A 21554-nucleotide genomic window follows, 5' to 3' on the forward strand; every position below is an offset into this window, starting at 1 on the left:
TTCTAAATTTCCAAACTATGTACACATCTGCAGCAAAACACTTCGGAATTAATTCTCTTAAAGATCAACAAAATAGATTCCACTGAACTATTGTCTCTTAATACGAATTATTATTTAATTAATTCATTTATTTAAAAAGGTGTTTTCACTCTAGAATATTTCATAGCTGAAGCTTAAGACTGATCATCTTACCTTCATGTAACAAAAATTATCAATATACGCTGCGATTGGTGTACCAATGCAGTACCCTATGCACCATTAGTTGCGGAAAGGGAATGATGATGAAAAACACCTTTTTAAATAAATATATCATGTCTGGAATCGAACCCGAGATCTCTTGCATGGTAGGCGAACGCGCTGACCACTAATTTATTACAGATTAAAAATCAGATCAACACACTTTTTTTAGCATCGTTACAATAATCAAACGAGAAAAAATAATCTAATATCTCCTCGTATAATAATCATTTTAGAACGATAGACCTTTTCAGTGAAACGTGTGCAAATTGCAATAGACATTACGTGAGCGTAATTGCTCCAGCTCTTTGTCGTTACTTTGTATGTACGGTTTAATTCTGTATGACTGTTTATTTCAATAAATAATTAAACAAACAATATCCCTTAGGTATTAGATCATCTTTAATGATTAATGTTAATTAAGAACAAGTACCGCCAAATGATCTTACTTTGCGGAACAAACTTAACTGAAATAGGTTAGTTCTGATCTCATTTACCGCAGTGTGAAATTATCTTACTGCATTAAAAATGTGTAAGAATTTACTTTTTGGTGTTTCTTTTTCACAAAATCATATATTTTAGCAAACGGATTATCATATACATATTTTACTCTGCCTGTCCATTTTTTTAAATTCGGGCAAATTAAAAATACAGAAAAAAAACCGTTTCCATAAAAAAAAAATTTCAAGACAAATCATGAAAATAACCCAACAATAAGAAATTTACCATCATATTATACCTACTATTTTCGAGGAGTTAGTTAAAATAATACAAAATATGAATTAATATTTGGCTCTTTTCGACACGAGCACTGACCAAAATGTTACTGTAAATGTTGACATCATGTTTGCCTCGTAAGGCAGACAGCACGGTATATCTGTATGATATTTGATTATCATTCAGAGGCATAATCATTTGAAAATAATGATCATCATTTCTTAGATCGAAGAGTGTAAGGTTGTGGTAAAGCCGGAGGTCGCATTATGTCGGGGGAGTTGGGCTCCAATACAAGGTCACACGCCAGAGGTTGGAAGGGCTCAGCCGCTAACATGTCGAGCCGCTGACGCGAGAACAGCTTGCGCCGCGCACTGCCGCTATAAGAAAACAATGTCATTACTTGGCATTCAACATATTTACATTTAAACTCACTTATCGTTGTTCTACTGACCAGTTCTCTTTGTCCGTGTTGTCTGGTTTTTGTTTCTTATCGGTGAAATAGCGCTGCACTTCGGGGAGGCCGGCAGTGAACTGGTACCTCCGAACGATCTCGGCAGGTGAGGTCGCCACGGTGATAGTAGGTAATGGATCTTCGGTGGATGAGGTCGTCCTGGTCGATATCGGCACTACATCCGCAGTGGGTGAGGTCAACTTAGTTGAGATTCCAAATAAAACATCAGTGTGAGAAGTCGCTCTAGTGGAGATCGGCACTAAATCTCGAGAAGGTGAGGTCATTCTAGTGGAGATTGGCACTACATCTCTAGTGGGCGAGATCGGCCTAGTGGAGATTGGCACTAAATCTTCAGTGGATGAGGTCATTCTAGCGGAGATTGGCACTAAATCTGCAGTGGATGAGGTCAACTTAGTTGAGATTGCAAATAAAACTTCAGTGGGTGAAGTCACTCTAGTGGAGATCGGCACTAAATCTCGAGTAGGTGAGGTCATTCCAGTGGAGATTGGCACTACATCTCCAATGGGCGAGGTGGACCTAGTGGGGCTCGGCACTAAATCTCTAGTGCATGAGGTCGATCTAATGGAAATCGACACTAAATCTCCAGTGGGTGAGGGCGCCGTAGTGAAGATCGGCATCAAATCTCGGACAGGTGACATAACCTTACCGCTCTGATCATTACTATTATTTTGGGCATTTTCGGGCACACTAGATTCCAAAGCGACAAAATCGTCAAAAAACTCATCGCTGTTTTCCTGTGTTCGATCGAAGGTTTCAAAAATGGGATAATCTTCTTTTTCAGAGCATGCTTTGCATTTTCCTGTAATGAAAAAAATTCCACAGATAATAAATACCGAAAATAACAGGATGAGATTGATTGATGGGAATACGAGTACACAAACCTAGGGCAAGGGCGAGGGCTAGCTCGGCCCGGAGCTCGGCTTCCCGGCGCGCGGCCGTCTGCTGCGCCACCTCATGCTGCTCCTGCGCCAGCGTGCGCTCCTGCGCCAGGCGCCGCGCCCAGTCCCGGTGAGCCTTGTCCAGGAGAGTCAAGAACTTGGCGGACGTGTCCCGCCTGACCTCGGCTTCTACGCGTAGCGCTCGGGCGCTCAGCTCAGCCTCGGCTAGCTCGGCTCGTGCACGCTCCTCCCTCAGCAGCCGCCGCAACGCCTCCACCTCCGCCTCTCCCTCTCTCCCTTCATCACCACTACTCGCCACCAACATGCGCTGCTGATCGGATTCCTCTACCACTGGAATTTATATAGTACATAAAAATTCATTCATAAAAAATTCTAGAGGGAACCGACATTTTACAGTTGTGGGTCCCAAAGTTGTGATTTTTTACTATACAGCTCAAGCTAGGCAGCTAGGCAAGGGTAACTCAATTTTGAACCGCTTCAAAAATATGGTTCGAACGCTTTGAGCTGTTGAGCTGCAGCTTAAATTTCTAATAGGCGGCTCACAGCAGTACATTTTGAGTTTCGTTTGAATAGTACGTGTATGCAACACTTTACAGAAAATTCAATATAAAGTCAGCTGACTGTACATTATACATTTATTAGTGTGTGAAAATATATTACGTATATAATATACCGTAAAACCTCAATTTTATGTTTTCCCGCTTTTTACACGGAAACGTTCAGGACTCATTTTTCTTCTTACATTCTCAAACAAATATTCCCCTCCAATTGATGTTTTTTACTTTTGTCATTACACCGGTTTTACGTTTAAAAATTTTCTGAATCCATTTGATGTGTCAAAAAAGCCAAAATTATGTCGTAATAATGATGCCGCAGCCCACGCGCTACTGCGTGTGTCACGCTAATGAAGAATAAACAGGTAAACAACTAATAAAGGATAAATTATTGTCTTAACCTAAATAATTTCAAATAACAAATATTTCCCAATTAATGTTTTTTACGTTTTTCATCACACCGGTTTTACGCTTCAAAATTTTCGGAATTCATTTGATGTGTCAAAAAGCCAAAAATAAGTTGTGATAATGAAGCAGCGGCCAGCGCGCCACCGCGTGTGACATGCAAATAAAGAATAAAAACAGGTAAACAACTAATAAAGGGTAAATTATTCTCTTAACCTAAATTCAAAGTGGGTGCAGTGTAATTGACCTTTTTGTTTAAGTGTCTTCCTTTAGGGTTAGTCTTAGTTTTCATTTGAACAAAAACGTCATATTTATTTGTACAAATCATGATACGCAGTTGACAAACGTTTAGAAACAATGAAGTTTTAATATCATTAAATTGCGATGTTTAAAACATAACAAAAGAAATATTTAAAGTTATAAAAAAAGATGGTTTAAAAAGTTGACATAAAAGTGGAAACAATTTGCCGCGATCTATACAGCAGTCGTTCTTAGTGATGCAATACATAAAAAGTGATACCACTAAAAAAAACACTTTACGAGAAATATAAATTTATAAAATTAAAAAAGTTTTAAACATAATAATAAAAGTTTACAGATATATACTAAACTATCTCACTATGTGAAAGCATGTTACACTAAAAACAGGCTCCACATTATTACTGCTTGCGTATTATATTTACTGTCACATCACCGAATCAAATAAACTCGAACAAATATAACGGAACCGACTAATTATATGTAGTTCTTCACATGCACAAGGAAGCAAAGAATACAAGATTTAAAACTGCTGTCGATTATATCAGAATTAGGGCTCGTCTTAAAACTTTTTCTGGAAACCGTATTCTAGATAAAGGACGCAAGATGCCGGTAGTCTGATGATTTGAGATTTTTCGGAGACCAAATTTCGCCTTCGGCTAGTAAGTTTTCATTCAGATATTGCGGAAGAAACTCGTGACTCACCAGTGAGTCGTCCGCGTGGATTGGGTTAAATCAAATAAAAAAACAGATTAAATAATGCTGTTTGAAAAAATACAAAATATAAAAATATTTTTAGTGAAATCATTGAAAATAGTCAAAAAAATATATTAACAATTCCAATTATCACCAATTTCACCAATTTTCTGGAAGTATGTGTACACTATAGCGTAGCAAATTAATTATATTTTCATGCAATTCCTATTTTTTCCATAAATTTTTCATTTCCTCACTTTACCGTTTTTCTCGGCTGTACACTTTTTTTCTTGCTCCCTTGAAAAATGTAAAAAAGGGGGTTTTACTGTTTATTTCAGAAACATAATGATACTCTACTTACAGATTACTCGAGCCAGGGTGGAGAACTTGAGCACATGCTGCGTCTCCTCAAAGCTCCGCGGCTGTGGGTTCACAGTGACCAGCATGGCTACAGCCTCCTGACCAGATAGCGCACGCTGCAGGAGGGTTGTCAGCTTAGATTCCCTGCGAGAGAGGGAGTGTGATCAGTGAGAGAAACATACACTACAAGCGCGGTCCGTCCATAGATTGGATGGAATCGATGCTTCCCTAAAAATTTTACTTTTATACAATTCCCATGCGTGAGTCAAGGGTCTTGAACCACTACACCACGGAGGCCGCCTACTATATAGTATTTTTTATATAATTCAATCAGCTATAAGTTTACTAATATAAGTAACTGTAACAAATGTTTTATAATTAGTTTGCTGTTAATCGTAGCGATCTGAAATGGATTCAATATTCATAACTTCTAAAACTTCTAAAACATACACACAACAACAACGGATTAAGCTGGCTTGCTTAGCGAACGATGCGTATATTTTTTTAGCTCTTGTTTTCAAATATTGAGTATTTACCATGTAAAACTGAGGAAAACGCTAAAGTGAGGAAATTAATTTCACAAAAATAAAATTGATTTGCTACACTATAGTTAAATATACTTCCAGAAAAATTTTAAAAATGGTAATAAGTGGAAATTGACACTATTTTTTTACCTATTTTCAATGATTTCACTAAAAACACTTTTATATTTTTTCAATCAATATGATGTAAACTGTTTTTTATTTGATTTAAAAACAACATGTTAAAATTATTTTATAAGACAACTTTTTAAACCATCTTTTTTATGACTTTTAATATTTCTATTGTTATGTTTTAAACATCGCAATTTATTGATATCAAAACTTTATTGTTACTTAAGGTTTGTCAACAGCGTATCATGATTCGGACAAAAAAGAAAACTAAAACTAACCCCAAAGGAACACACTTAAACAAAAAGGTCAATTACACTGCACCTGCTTTGAATTTAGGTTAAGACAATAATTTATCCTTTATTAGTAGTTTACCTGTTTTTATTCTAAATTCGCGTAACACACGCGGTAGCGCGCGGGCCGCGGCATCATTATTACGACATAACTTTGGCCTTTTTGACAAATCAAATGAATTCCGAAATTTTTTAAACGTACAACCGGTGCGATGAAAAATATAAATTACATTAATTGAGGGGAATATTTGTATGAGATTGTATGAAGAAAAATGGGTCCCGAACATGTTGGTGTAAAAAGCGGGAAAACGTAAAATTGAGGAACATAAAAACGAGGTTTCAATGTATGATAAATAATTTAGAAAATTGGAAAATGTAACGACATGGAAAATTTCATTCTGATACTCTTTCTCCAAAACAATCAGTTCTAGGGTGCAAAAACAGGACGTTGTCTTATTCACACAGTGAGAGAGAGTGACAGAAAAACAATGCTGAAATACCTATTGGGCCTTACTTATAAATTGTCTGGCGCCGCTTATCCTCTCAACTCTATATATTACCGTGTGCACTAGTACAGAGAGCACAGCGGCGGCAGTACCTGTACGGGGGCATGGTGCGCTGCCCCGCCTGGCGCTCCCGCAGTGCGGCCAAACAGCGCTCCAACACATGCAGGGAAGTGTTGATCTTGCACGACTCGTTGAGCCTCTCTCCGCTGTTTTCTGTCATCTTAACACGCTCCGATCCCGCCAGGTCACACAGCCTAAATGTGCTGATCTTCGCTCCATCTATAATTGATTAACGGAATAATATAGACATTAAATTGTCGCTGCGCCTGCAAATTCCGCCATGTAAAAAAACACAACTTTTCGGGAGAAGGAAAAAACTGATTTACTCGACGGTGTCTGGCATTTCTTAAAAAGCAAATAAACACAAAATTAGAGCCTTACGTCGGATTTAGTATAATGATGTTTTATAAAATGATATTTTAATATTTAAGCCTTAATGAATATTTTTGTGGCTGAAAGGCACATAGCTGGTTTTATTTGAGGCTTAAAATCCGTTTTGTAAAGGAGGCAGCACATAGCGGATTTTAATGAATGCGTATTTTCGACATACCTGGTTTTATAAAAGGTTGATGATTGTTTTTTTATTTTATTGTTAAATTATATTTTTAACTTATGTGTAAGACATATTTAACCGAGCCAATAGTCTGTTTCGAACAAACCTTTATCTTCCCCAGCCAAACGTTGATATACCTAACTAAATTGTTATTTATGTGACGGACTTATGCAGTCCATTATAACGATAGTAAATACAATTTCTTATAATAAATACAGACACTAATAAAATAAAATACAACTTAATAAAATTAAAGCTAGGACAAAAAAAATTAAAATTACTACCTCAAGACAAGATCCGGTCTGTCTTGGTGATTTTTTAAATCTATAAAGACTCAAACCAAAAGAGTCCAGATCTTATCTCGAGTTTACAATACGACACAATCGGGACATTGGTGCATGCAAGCCATAGTTTGCGCTGTGTTGATCGAGGAACAGCACATTATTATTTCGCAACCGGCGGATTGGAACATTGAATGCCACTTGTTCCAGTAACGATGGAACATCAATTAAGCCATTCAGTGATGTTATCGAGTAAAAGAGAAATAAACACATGCAGAATAAGATAGATATACAAATAATCAAACAAAATGTATTATACATGATGTTTTAGTAATTAATTACCCCAGTAGCGAGAAAAGAAAGTAAAAAATTATAAACATGTTGAAAGAAGAAAATAAAATAGAAACTACAAGTCAAACATTATTGTATAAACGTATAATATATATGTATAAACATTAAAAATAAGTAATACAGCAATAATGATGTTAACATTTTAATAAAATAAATTAACCTCTCAATGCAGTATTTTAACAATAATAACGACTACCTACTAGTAAAATCATAATTTTGTCATCAAACTGATAGTACCTATAATTTAAAAAAATCAGTATTTGAGATTATCGTAAAAGAAGTGATAGTCTTGATGTATCCCTATATAATTTTAAAGATTGTAATTGTTCAAACTTAGACTTGTCAATTTTTTTCGGCCTGTCCAGTTATCAATACGTCGCAGATTGTACATAATTTCCTCGTAGTTGTAAAGCAACCCTCTAATTTGTGTTACGGTAGGATCTCTGGTTGAATGGCGCTGTAATTAGTGGAGAGTGTGTCGTAAGTCTTGAAAAAGTTATAATCTATATGCTTAATAATGTACAGTTTGGATGGTCTAGCTTTCCTCATGCGGTCAACGTAATATGTAGGGAAGTATAATGGAGGAGTACACTGTTTTTCCAAGGTCGAATGGACACTATCTACCTCCATCATCGTGTGCCCCATTTTCAAAAAGTTGCTCATTGGAGCAGTGTCAATGTCCAATACCAATGTGCCAATCGTCCTCCGCAGTGCCAATGCACTGCGGAGGACTTTATTTTTGTTTTGGTGAACGCAGCCGTCCGATAAGTGATTGTTGTAAATCCCTTATGAATTTCTCCTTCCATAAAGTCTATGATGCAAGAAATAAACTCATTCACTGGTAACACCTCCATTACATTCATGCCAAACGTACAGAAAAACATCTTTCGTATTATTTTCATAGATTGTAAAATTATGTAAGGCAAGTTTTTGCTTATAATATTGAGCAGAAACTAAACATTTTGGACAAAGCTGTGTGCTCTGAAGATCCATTGTTGCAACTAAATGATGGTCAGTGCAGGATGCAATAGCCAGCTTCTTTGCATCTCTTGCCTCATTTTTCTTACTGAAGTGAAGTTGATATACTTCTCTTAATTTTCCTTCCTTGTAGGATACACATATGTCGCATTGATCTTTGCGTGGTTTAAATATTGATATTTAAACCACGCAAAGATTTGGACGGGAGTTTTGCCATTCTCTGCACACCAGAACGTATAAACTGTATGCATTTCTGATTACGATTTAAATGTATCCTCTGTGTTTATTCTCGAACTAGTTGAGCGGCAATAATGGCTCAAAACTTTAGACAGTTTATAGATCTAACTTTCAGTATTGTATCTTTAGTCTGTGGATCTAACCACTGTTTCACAGACTCAGACATAAAAGTGCTGGGACTATTTCGTATTCTAGCTGTTTGAGTCTAATGACAGTTATCTATCTGTTTAGATGATATCCATTGGGTAAATGTATCTTTCGTGATGCAGTGTAGTGTTAAAAAAATCTATGCATACTCTAACTTTTTTACCATTGAGCGTGGGTAAGAAGCAGTCGACCCCAATTTGGCGTTTCGAAACACGTTATCATCTGATTGTTGTCACCTCTTGATTATTTTTCTGATATTCACGAGCCCAAAAATATGAGCTTTTTTAGCTTCTCAAGGTTGACAAGCTCTCTTTATTAGATACATATATTCAAACCATGATGATTGCACGATGTTTCTCTTATTTTTCTTTGCGCTCTCTTGACGAAAATTGCATGCCCAATAAATGTTTTAATACTACTTTATTTTTTCCCCAGGACTCGTAATATTTTATTGACTTTTCGCTTGTCCTCTGTTTGATTCATTAGTCAACAGATCATCGTCTGAGTTGCAGTTAGAATCAGCGCATTCAAACTGTCCCGTTTCGTGGTTCAATATAAACCTATAATTACATGGTCCCAGTTTATCTGCGCTACTTTTCTCATCTGAATTTGAAGCTTTTCTGTTTTAAACAGTCCCGTTTCAGGGTTGAGAATAAGTTTTGTACTATCGACATCATTATTCATAGACAAGAGTACAACCGAAGATGAATTCTCCATGTCTTTCTCCAAAACTGTTTAAATATTATGTAAATTATGTGACACGTTCGGATTCATATTTCCGACATCATGGAAATCAGTAAAATCGGTACGATCAGCATGATTATGATCGTTCAGAACTATGTTCACTTATCGCCGAGCTCTAGAGGATCTAATTTTTCAAAAGTTTTTTTTTTTTTTCAGTCAGTTATAAATGCCCCAAATACAAAAAAATATTAAAATACTTAAAAGTTTATGATCAGGCACATCATTTAAAACGAAATCAAGGAAAATGTAAAATAATTAAGTATACTATTAAAAATCATTTAATGATTGGTATGTACATAATATTTCAGTTGATGTTTAAAAAATGTTTGAACTAGACGAAAAATTGTATTCGATAGCTTAACAAAATTTACAAACAAACAATAAACTAAGCTTCCACAGTTTTTTAAGGTAAATATTATACCTAACAGCCTATTATTATTTTCTAATTATATGATAAAAAATAAAGTACGTAAATTTAATGTGCACCGATCCATGGTTTTAGCCAAATGTTAAAGTTATTATTACAACATAATATGTCTGCAAAAGTTATTTATTCATGTATAAATGTACATCATACTATAACAACACAAGTATTCTTAGGTAAACTTTCTAAATTACATTTTTGAAGTTCTAAAAGGTTATTGTTATGTCTTTTATATGAGATAGTTGAACGAAAAACAAACTGTTATATTACTTACCGGGCTTTTAAAATAAACACTTCTTTGAGTAAACGTATGCAATTTATTTTAAACTGTAATGTAATTAATTACACTGTTCTTAAATATGTTTTATCGTATGTGCTGCAAGCTGTGAGTCACAACAAGACTAGCAAAAATAGCGTTCTGAGGGAAGAGTAGGTGCAAACTCCGTTATGTGTCATTGATGGGCGCAATAGTAAGTTTTCCCCTTTAGTTAAAAATGCGATATGTGAACGTAGTGTATTTTGAAAACCATTTTTCAAATGAAAAATACAGCTTATAGCTTATTTTGCATTTTTCTAAACTAGCTTTGATATCAAAAAAAGGGTTTTATAGGCCAATCGGTCTCCCTCATTACAAGGCAGGGCGGAAAAAAACAAAATTTGCAAAAAAATAATGTTTGGCGGATTTTGCAGGAGCAACGGCGAAATATAGCCAGTTGTAGCGGAATAGGTAATGAACTAAGGTTTAAGGCTCGATTGAAAATACGTTCAATTGAACATTAATAAGTTCAAAATTATTATGTTCAGTACTGTACTTAGTACTTTATTACAATTATAATTGTGAAAAATCCCATTTTAGTTTTATGTTCTCACAGGGAATCGAACCCGGAGCCTTCCGTTCGTGAGTCAAGCGTCTTTAACCGCTACACCACTTTATTGCGAGTGCCTAATCTTCAAACTTTAATTGAGAACTGTTTTCAAAAAGAGCTATAACTACAAAAAAAGCAAAATGTCTTTTTTAACGGAGATCGATTCTTCTGAGACCTATAGATTGGTGAAATAAAATTTTAGCAAAATGCGAATCAAATTGGATTGGACTATCATTTAATTGTATAATAATATAAAAACATTACAGAAATAACATACCAATACAAAGGTATACGTAGGCATATAAAATATTTTTAAAAAAACTTATATTTCTGTGTTAATAAGGTTACGGGAGATAAGTCAACAAATATATTGTAGTGAATTTGTTGACTTATCTCCCTTCACCTTATCAACACAGACGTTATATAATTACTATTTTATATTCCCGAGTCAAGTCAACTTTTCTATACATTCCTATCACAAAACATGTAGATGTTTTTTTTGTAAATTCGGAAAGTTTAATTTTTTTCAACGATCAGTTACATAATAGCCGCTTATTTCTATATTATTGACTATTCATATCCAGTAAATAAGTTAGTATGTAGAATTTATATGAAAGGGTATTTTTGTTTTTGTTAAAATCCTAGTTGTTATTTTTTTATCATGAAAAACCATCACCTGAAAATTTTACTTTTTGTAGATATTTGGCTTTGTGAAAACGGTCCTCAATTATAACCGATTCGATGTTTTCACAATAAATACTGTCTTTCAAATAAATAAGGCTGAAAATGAACAGCGTGCAATTAGTAGGTAAATAACTTATATACTAATAACATAATATTATAAAATGGGAATCAAGCTGCGGTAAAGCGGTACACTCGGTTCAATCTGTCGGGAGAATAACACGAGGATTAATAATATCAGGCGATACGAACCGTCGGTATGTTGAACCAGCTTAATGGTGAAAATGCAGTGAGAGCGCGAACTGGTGGCGTTAACATTAGTGTGGGCGTATCTGAGGTTGGCCCGGCCACAGACCAATAGAGCGTACGCCTCCACAGCGCTGCGCACGCACACCCAGCGCAGGTCCTGCAACGATCACCACAGGTACAATATTTTGAGATTGACTACTAATTCTGTAATTTAAATGTTTAGTAAATTTGTATTGTATATTTTCAATTCTTTTTGTGTGGCAATCATAAATAGTCTAGCAGACAACTATCTATGGGCCTCGGTTTATTAGGATCTCGAGCACCTAGAAATGTCTCCCCTTTTGGTCTCAAAACTTTTTTTTTTGTTGTTCGATGCAACTAAATATAATAAAGAAGAATCTGTCACTCAAAATAACGCTACCAAAACCATGCAAAACTTATAGATATGTACATATATATATACATCAAAATTGGTTAGTAAGCGACTAACATTGAATAGTGAAGAATCTGATACAGTAAAACCTCGTTTTTACGTTCCTTGATTTTACATTTTACCACTTTTTACACCGAAATGTTCAGGACCTATTTTTCTTCATACATTATTTTACAAATATTTCCCAATTAATGTTTTTTACGTTTTTCATCACACCGGTTTTACGCTTCAAAATTTTCGGAATTCATTTGATGTGTCAAAAAGCCAAAAATAAGTTGTGATAATGAAGCAGCGGCCAGCGCGCCACCGCGTGTGACATGCAAATAAAGAATAAAAACAGGTAAACAACTAATAAAGGGTAAATTATTCTCTTAACCTAAATTCAAAGTGGGTGCAGTGTAATTGACCTTTTGTTTAAGTGTCTTTCCTTTAGGGAAAGTCTTAGTTTTCATTTGAACAAAAATGTCATATTGATTTGTACAAATCATGATACGCAGTTGACAAACATTTTGAAACAATAAAGTTTTAATATCATTAAATTGTGATGTTTAAAACATAACAAAAGAAATATTTAAAGTTATAAAAAGATGGTTTAAAAAGTTGTCATAAAAGTGGAAACAATAATTTTGCCACGATCTATATGAAAGTTGTTTTTAGTGATGCCATAGAAAAAAAAAAACCGTATAAATAAAATTTCCCAACATTTAAAGGAATTATTTAATGCAAATTCAAAATTCAATTTTTTTTATTTACACATAAAATAATTTTAACATGCTGTTTTCAAATCAAATAAAAAAACAGATTACAGATTATTGTTTAAAAAAATATTTTTAGTGAAATCATTGAAAATGGGTAAAAAAATATTGACAATTTCCACTTATCACCATTTTTCTGGAAGTATATGTACACTATAGCGTAGCAAATCAATTTTATTTTATTTTTATGTAATTCCTATTTGTTTCATACATTTTTAATTTCCTCATTTTAGCGTTTTCCTCAGTTTTACACTTTTTTTTCTTGCTCCCTTGAAAAACACAAAAAGAGGGTTTTACTGTATTAAAATAACAACAGTCAGCTGATGGTGGCTATATAAACTTAGGTTGCTTTGACGGCGCTATCCCCTATGGGCATTGAAATCAGTAAATGTGAATTTTTGTAAACAAAGAATTGTTGAAAAAAAAAAAAAATTTAACGTTTACTAAAGTTAAAAAAAATTGTTTTTGCAATGTGCAGATCTGAAAAGAGGTTTTATCTAATGCATATTTAGATTTTTTTTAAATATATCGTGAATTAGAAAAAAAACAGCGTTTTAAAATGGCCAAAAGATCTTTAAAACGGATCCAGGTAAGTGGGTGGGTAATTAAATTGGCCATATGGGCCTGAATGGATATGTTTTCTTGGCCTTATTAAATACCTAGTCGATCAGCTCTTCGGACCTCGGTTAATAAGAATCTTGGATGCGCTATATAAATTCTCTAAACTCTCTACCCCAACTTGATTTTCATTTTCTAATAGTGAGTTATTTACAACTCGTTGAAAATGACCGCCAAAATTGAATCATTTTGATAAATTATAACAACACTAATATTTATGTTTTAAAAAAAAATAATAAGTGTAATAACACGGAGAAAACCATTAGAAAAAAAAATTGGGAAGAAGAGGAGAAGGTAAAATCGTTTACCTTTGGTTTATTTGTGTTTCTTTTTTTATCACAATTAATTACATACAAACATATAACATTTCAGATATTATTAAAAATCACTTGAATCGTATTGAGAAGGTCGCAGAACTTTGATATTTTTTATAATTGAAAAAAAACTGATAAAATATCCATTAAAATTACCGAAAAATATGACTTTTGACAGATCGCGTGCTTATTCCAGCGTTATACCACATAATGTGCAGGTATAAGTTTCAATAGTCGCTATCCCAGATTTAAACCGATTTTAACTCTATGCAAAGTTTATAAGTGATACTTTTTGCTATACCATCATTATTCTGCCACTATTCTCAAGCTTTACTTTATACCCGATTTATGAGTAAGGCCCTCCATATAAAAGGACCGAATCCAACCAGACCGTGCAAACATGAATAATATAATAAATATTGATGAAACATTTATAACACTAAATAATGGATTTGACATGCGATTCTCAAATGAACGCAGCTTCAAACCTTAAGGTAGGGACGGAGGCCGCTCGGCTGCAGGATGCGCAGTCTAGCGGGCGGCGCGGGAGAGCGCTCCCGCAGTAAATCAAAGGCCGCCTCGTTGTACAGCTCGGCGAAGGACACCCACACGTGCGCACGAGTGGCAGCACGCTGACGGTGGTGCCACGCGCGTGACGCCCGAGTGAGCGCCGTGCTCATGCGACGGTACGCCGCTATGCTCGCCACCACGTCATCGCCGCAGCGTTGCCTGATCGATTCTATTGCCTGAAATATTTACACCAGTTTAAAATTATCGAGGATACGGATTACATTATTTTAAAACCTTTTCTATAATAAATTGGTGGGTTAGCGCATAAAGCTCCCATGTAAATGCAGATGTAAATGTAGCTACTTGATAAGATTAAAGTTTAAATGGGTTACTGATAAACACGACAATAAATGTATGGGTCATTCCTTAAGCATTAAAGAACTTATTCGATGGTATAAGGAACAAAGATACGAGGGTAGATCATCTCTGAATTTTTTAATGAAAGATAGTTTTTCCAACAAAAAACATTTTTCCTGAATTTACTTCATCCAACGTTTTTCCAATTATAGGATCCCATCCTAATAATAAAATTTGTCAAGGTCCTCATATCCTTGGCAAAAATTTATGCGGTTGTCTGCTTTCAATGGCTGTCAAACAAAAACTATTGACTATGTTAGTAACTATTAACCTGATGGGTAATCAGAATACCTGAAACTGGTTGTATTATTATATAAAACTCGTGTGTGGTCTATATAATACACGGTGTTTTATTTTAAATATATTCAAAATGTTGTACCACAAAGTAAATGCTAAAACAATAAAGAGAATTTATTCGATGGAGACCCACAGCAAGTGCATCTTTCAGCAGGATGCCTTGCAAATTATGTACTTCTGGATTACTTTCTTGCAGCACAAAGATGCTAAGGCTACCAGATTACAGAAGGCTCTTTCAGGCAGCTTTTCTCGTTCGGCAACGAGCAAATTTTCCGTGTACATGGGCACCGCCAAGGAGACTTATGTCCTCAGATGCGGTGTGCGGTATGTGGTGGGCAAGCTGATTACACCTAAAGATTTGCAATGCCTGGGGAACTTGATGCCTTGACAACTTAAAGCGGCTCTAAAAAACAAAGGATATCCAACGAAATATTGACTGCTTAATATGATTAAATATTTGTATTTAACCACATACCGACTTTTCTATGTCTACCGGTTTTGAGACGTACCCGTCGCTTGTGAAAAGTGACAACCTGGACATTTTGTGAAAAATATTAATGCGTTTTCCTCAGGCAATGATGTCTTAAATGACACCTTGTATATTTTATTTGGTAAGTTTTTTGACTCTTTTCTTATACTTATTATTTATTCATTTTTTCGGCAGTAGTCGATTTGTACAAATTGTATAACATAGTTAAAAAGAAATCAAATTTAAGATACATATCAAATTTATAAATCTTACATACATATGATGTACACATAGGCACATTATGTATGTTGCATACGTTATTATAAATAAATAGAATTTTACATATAATATGTATTTTGCATTAAATGTTTCACATAAACGAGGGGTGGTAGAATGTTTCCGATGATTCTAGATTTAATTTTCAGTACTATACATAACATTTGTGTATCTGAATCTATTAATCCTTTGTTGCACATTGGCAAATATCACCTACCACTTAATATAAATGTTACGCATGCCTTTAATATTGACTCACTTAAACCTAACGATAATGCGCATTACAAGTTTGATAAAGGTGATTATAACGGGTTGAAACCTATATTTCTTGTCTTATGACTGGAGCACTCTTCTTTCTAATACTGATATTAATGAGGCTATAATTAACTTACCAATGCTTGAATGAAGCGGTAGATACTAAATGTGTTCATCCCTAAAGCTGACTTTATCCAACCAAAGTTGTTACAGCCTCGCTAAACCATTTTCATGCTAATTTAATCTTTCTCTGTCATCTGGTGAGTTTCCATCCTTATGGAAAATGAGTTACAAAAGGCCTGTTTTAAAATCAGGTGATAAATCTGATGTACACAAATATAGGCCTATTTCAACATTATCTTATATACCTAAAATTGTTGAAGCCATTATTGCTAGCAAAATCACACCCCTGTTAAAGAATATACTGATTGATGAACAGCGTGGATTTAGATCTGCCAGATCAACCACCTCTAACCTGGTAGATTATACTCAGATTATTTTCAAAGCACTCGAGGATGGTCAGCAGATTGACTGATTTTTCCAAAGCATTTGACAAAGTAGACCATAAAATTCTTACATATAAATTACATGCCTTGGGATTAAGAGATCCATTACTCCCATTTATTAATTCTTCTTAAGAGAAAGGAATAAATTTCCGGTAGGAAATTAAATGTTTGGATAGATAACTATTTGTCAACCAGTGTTGATGTTACATCGGGTGTACCTAAGGGTGCCCATTTGGCACTGCTTTGCAATTTGTTTATTAATGATGTTGCTAAATCATTCTCTAACTCTCGCTTCTGGCTCTTCATAGACGACAACAAAATTAATAAAATAATTCAAACTTTACAAGACTGATTTTTCCTTCAATCAGACATCAAGTCTTTTAACCAATGGTGTGAAGTCAATAGATTAAAACTAAATATTAAAAAATGTAAAATAATGTAATTTCATTGAACAAAACAACCGATTTCCTTCAAGTACCTAAAAGAAAACTCCAAAATTGATGTAGTTAAGTCCATCAGAAATTTAGGAGTTGTTTTGGACTATAAACCTACATACAATGAGCATATAGATATGGTACATAAATCACTGATAATATGGTAAATAAATCACTGAAATTACTTGGCTTCATTAACAGAATATTCTCTGATTTTACTAATGTCCGCACTATCAAAACTGTTTATTGCTCAACTGTTCACCCTCTTCTAGAATATGCCTCCGTGTATGTAAATCGTATAAACCACATTGAATCAGTTCAACATCGCATCGTGGATGCTTGGACTAGAGAGCACCCTTGAGGTGATTTTCACAAAAATGGCGCTATATAAATTATCTAACTATATATATATATAGAGAGAGGTAACTATTCATATACTGAAGAGTGAATGTTATATATGTAGGATTAAGTTGTTGGATGTTAGTTGGAGTTTCTACCCCAGTTAGAGATTGACAGAAAAGACACGAGGTTGCTGTTTAATGCGTATTTATTACATGGCGAATAAGATACAGCACTTGGTTGTGTGGCACGGGTGTAGCGGCGATGATGGGTTGAAGTAACTGCACTTGAACTACATGTTGGAGCAGAGCAAACTGCGCTGATCTTGCTGGGCTGACTGAACGAGCTGACTGATGTTGGCTGCGTCCTATGGTCTCTTTATAGACGACGTTCCTTTGTAGTTCATTTCTTCATGGTAGGGACGGTGTGAATGTACTGCAGAACGATGCCCTCCGATTTCATGTGCGATACTCATAGAGTTGCATTTTACGAATGTATTGAATTCGATGGAAGATGATGACATTGCATCGTCGGTCATTAGTCTACTTCAGGTGAACTAATTTAACGTGTGTGTATCATCGACTATGGGCTATGGACCCTATATATATTTCTAGTAACAATATCAATATTAGATCTACGTTTTTGTAGACTATAATACGGCATACTAAATGGTATAACCGATGTGCCATAATTACTGGGACAGGTAAAATACTATATTCTGACTCGTAGGTTAAAAAACAATGAAGTACTGTTTATCGATCAGCATGGAACAAACTATGGCCATAATTCTCTAACCACCCATCTTTGTCATATTGTTAACTTGAAACAAGATCTGGACTTTTTTGGTCTAAGTTTACAACGATTTAAACAAGCACTTAATAAATAGTCCAGATCTTGTCTCGATGTCCCTTATGTTTGTCGATGCTTCTTTTCTTATTTTTTAATGTTTTAACTGTTTTTATTGATTTATTTAACACTTTATATACATATACATATGCAATACATATACATATAAGGGCGGGCATATTTGCCTTAAGGCAATTTGTTCCTACCTACCCAAACTGTTCAGTTTGAGAAAATTACAAGTCCATGGACATATTGAATCTTATGATTTTATACAAAATTGAAAACAAAGATTAACTATAAAAAAAATAAAAAATAAACCAAATTAACACTATACTACGAAGAGAGGAGAGGGGTGGGAAGGAAAGAAGAAGGATAAAGGAACAAGTTAAATATTTAAATAATGACATTTCAATCTTGACTTAAATGTAAATAAAGAAGGGGCGTCTCTAACATTAGTGGGTAGATCATTCCACAATCGAGGAGCTACTACTGTGAAAGTGGAGGCAAGAAAATTAGAGCGATGAAAGGGTTCTCTCGTTACTAGAACAAAGAGATAGTCTGTGAAGCGATAAAGGTTGGAAGAGCTCTCTCAGATAAACAGGCGAAGTGGGATTATTTAAAATATTGAGAAGAAGTGATAGAATGTGAATGTTTCTTCTATGCCTGATACTAAGCCAGTGTAGTTGCGTGCGATACTCGGTTATGTGATCGAATTTGCGAAGATCAAAAATATAATGTATACAAACATTTTGCAATCGTTCCAACTTATCAAGTAATTCAGAGTTAGCATCTGGATAACATACATCCGCATAGTCAAGAAGTGGAAGAAGTAAGCTCTGGATTAATGTTTGCTTAACATTAATTGGCGAGAAATTCTGTAATCTTTTAAGTGAGTGCCAACTGCTATAAAGTTTACGACTAACTTCATTAATCTGATCGTGCCACCCTAAATGCTTATGAGTGATAATAACTAAGTTTTTGACCGAAGTCATGAATGGAATTTCTGTACCATCTATTTTGAAAAAAGGAACTTTGGAAAAATTCACTTCTGAATACATTTTTTTACTACCAACAAGTACAATTTGGGTTTTTGTTGGATTTATGAAAAATCCGTGTTTTTTTGTCCATGAAGAGATATGCTCGAGTGCAAGTGACATTACTTTATGTGTTTTAACAATGTCAACGGGTTCCAAATGAATACACAATTGTAAATCATCTGCATATAAACGGTACGAACAGGGGAGGTTTTTTGTTATTGGATTGTTCTTATATTGTAACATTAATACCCTATGAATTGTATAAATGGACAATGTCCGTAAATAAATTAATTAATTAATAACTTCAAAAATGGGCTAGATTTGTTTTGGAAAAGTTTTAAAAAAGTGGAAAAGTGTTTTGAAAAAGTGGAAAGAAAAAAACAACTAACTTTCATTAAAATAGATTTAAGCATATTATCAGCTTTAAACTGCTAGCCGAAAAATTAAACTAATGATAATAATAAAATAAATTATACTGTAAAACACTACTTAAATTAAGTCAACTTACGGCAACTTCTTTTTTCTGCTGAAGAATAGTCAACTCCTGAAGACTGTCACTGTCGGTTGGCTTAAAGCGCGGCACATCTTCGGGACTCACTTGCGCAAACAGAAACTCCAAACTACGCGGGATAACTCCGGGCTGGCTATCGGTACCCATGAGGGAGTATGTCTTCCCCGATCCGGAAGCTCCGTACGTCATGAGAGTGAAGTCGCGGCCTTCCACAAATCGACTCAGTCGATCTTTCACTATTTTATTAAAGACAGCTCCCTGACTGCAATCACGAAAGATGTGCGTGAATTTGTAGACTTCCGTCTTGGAGTTCTTGCGAGTTGCGAGCGCCGTGTCGGACTGGAGAGTGTAGGGGGCGGGGCCGGCTTCAGGGGGCTGCGGCTTGAGGCGCAGGTAGACCCGCAGGGCGGCGCGCGCCGGCTCCGCGGTCTCATCTCTGAACAGGCGCGTGCCATGAGGCGGGCGCGGGCGCATGCGCGGGTCCGTGATGCTCGGCTCCCGCGGCTCCAGGAAGGATCCCACGTCGCGCCGCCCCTCACCGTTCTCCTCCGTAATACTACTACGAGACATCTTCCTGCAACAATAAAATTACGCAAAAAAACTAGTGCGTTTCTTCTGAGCCATGTGGAAGATTATAACGACACAAACACCCGCTGAGCATGTTACAATTAGTAGAACTATCTCGCTCACACTGAGCTTCGTAGGAACAGACACGAAGTATTCCCCGATTTTACCTCAAACCCTTCCTCTACAGCCGTGTACTTTAGAAATACATAGTTGTCCTCGCTGCTTATTGTCATTTCATATCCATTTCCTAATTGGAGCATACGATGTCCACGAACAGCCTCTGCGCCTCTGCGCCTCTGCGCCTCTGTCCGCTGCCAGCTCCTGCACATCCCCCGAAGTCGGGATTGTGTCATGCGGTTCTGACACGAACTGCCTCGGACAATCAGCAGTGGACGTTCAAAATGTTGAGAACCTGGTGCCTGGTGAAATTAACAAGTTCGGTCAAGGCTCTCCGTAAGCATCCCCGGTATATGGCCCAGCCGACACGATTGACCCATTCGATAACAGTCGGCATCAGAAAATTATTATCTTATTTCTAGCCTCTTTAACATACACATTTAAAAATGAAATAAATAAAATTACTTTGGTGCTAGATGAAATTTTATTTTAAAACATTAACAAAGTATATAAAAACTAATGACAGTTACTTAGATTCTACAATTTAGTTTGTAGGTATTAAAAAATGAGCCAGCAGGCATTATTGTGACATCTTCAGATCGACATTGCATCAAGTATGAACCTGTAGACGATTTTAATCAAACCAATAAGAAAATCTTTGTTACGTTCAGAATATAGCAAAATATTTATAGTAAGCACAATATTTTCATATCCATAGCATACAACAAATAAGTTCAATAAATACATACATTAAATCAGAAACATGAACCCTAGGGAACTTATGCCATAAAAAAATTGTAAACCATTATAGCCAATGCCCACTAAGCAAGAAAAACACAGATTTTGACGGATATAACGAAGTATGTAACTGAAAGTTTCGATTTTGTTTAGAATTTCTATTCGTCCTATTTTCATTCGCGTCAAATTCAAATTTGCTGTAACTTAAAACGGTTAAGCAGAAATCACAGATTAGACGTGGAAACCAAGCGCAGATAAAGCGCATATCCAATATAATTTACCAAAGAAGCATAGACTAAAAATGGGAGTTAAAAAATATACGGAGTCACGTATAGTAGGGGTCTACGTTCAAGGCGCACGGAAAGAACGTGGTTGTGTGTTTTAACTATGGATGTAAAATTAGGTAATTTTACCGAAAGGCGTGGTAAAATACCGTAATTTACGGTATTAAAAAAACGAATTTGAAGTACTAATTTTTATTTTGCAAAGCTACTACA

General features: G+C 35.3%; 1 protein-coding gene across 1 annotated transcript; it reads right to left on the minus strand.

The window, feature by feature from the left end:
- Positions 1–619: 619 nt before the first annotated feature.
- LOC148281738 (uncharacterized) lies at positions 620–21318 on the minus strand. The gene is made up of 9 exons (XM_088226188.1): positions 21069–21318; positions 19633–20209; positions 14227–14484; positions 11622–11775; positions 6140–6326; positions 4600–4742; positions 2308–2655; positions 1406–2225; positions 620–1331 (listed from the first exon to the last, which is right to left on the minus strand). Coding segments are annotated over exons 1-9 (2652 nt in total). The 5' UTR covers positions 21071–21318; the 3' UTR covers positions 620–1168.
- Between the last annotated feature and the right edge of the window lie 236 nt (positions 21319–21554).

Source organism: Micrasema longulum, unplaced genomic scaffold (assembly GCF_059751315.1).
Source record: "Micrasema longulum isolate JH-2025_06_02 unplaced genomic scaffold, ASM5975131v1 h1tg000414l, whole genome shotgun sequence".
NCBI lineage: Eukaryota > Metazoa > Arthropoda > Insecta > Trichoptera > Brachycentridae > Micrasema > Micrasema longulum.

What these genes read in the sequence shown, in the direction of transcription:
- LOC148281738 (XM_088226188.1), bottom strand. An exon ending in CACCCTGGCTCGAGTAATCT is followed by an intron (nt 2,656 to 4,599) that starts GTAAGTAGAGTA and finishes TATAAATTCCAG; the next exon opens with TGGTAGAGGAATCCGATCAG. An exon ending in AGCCCTCGCCCTTGCCCTAG is followed by an intron (nt 2,226 to 2,307) that starts GTTTGTGTACTC and finishes TTTTCATTACAG; the next exon opens with GAAAATGCAAAGCATGCTCT.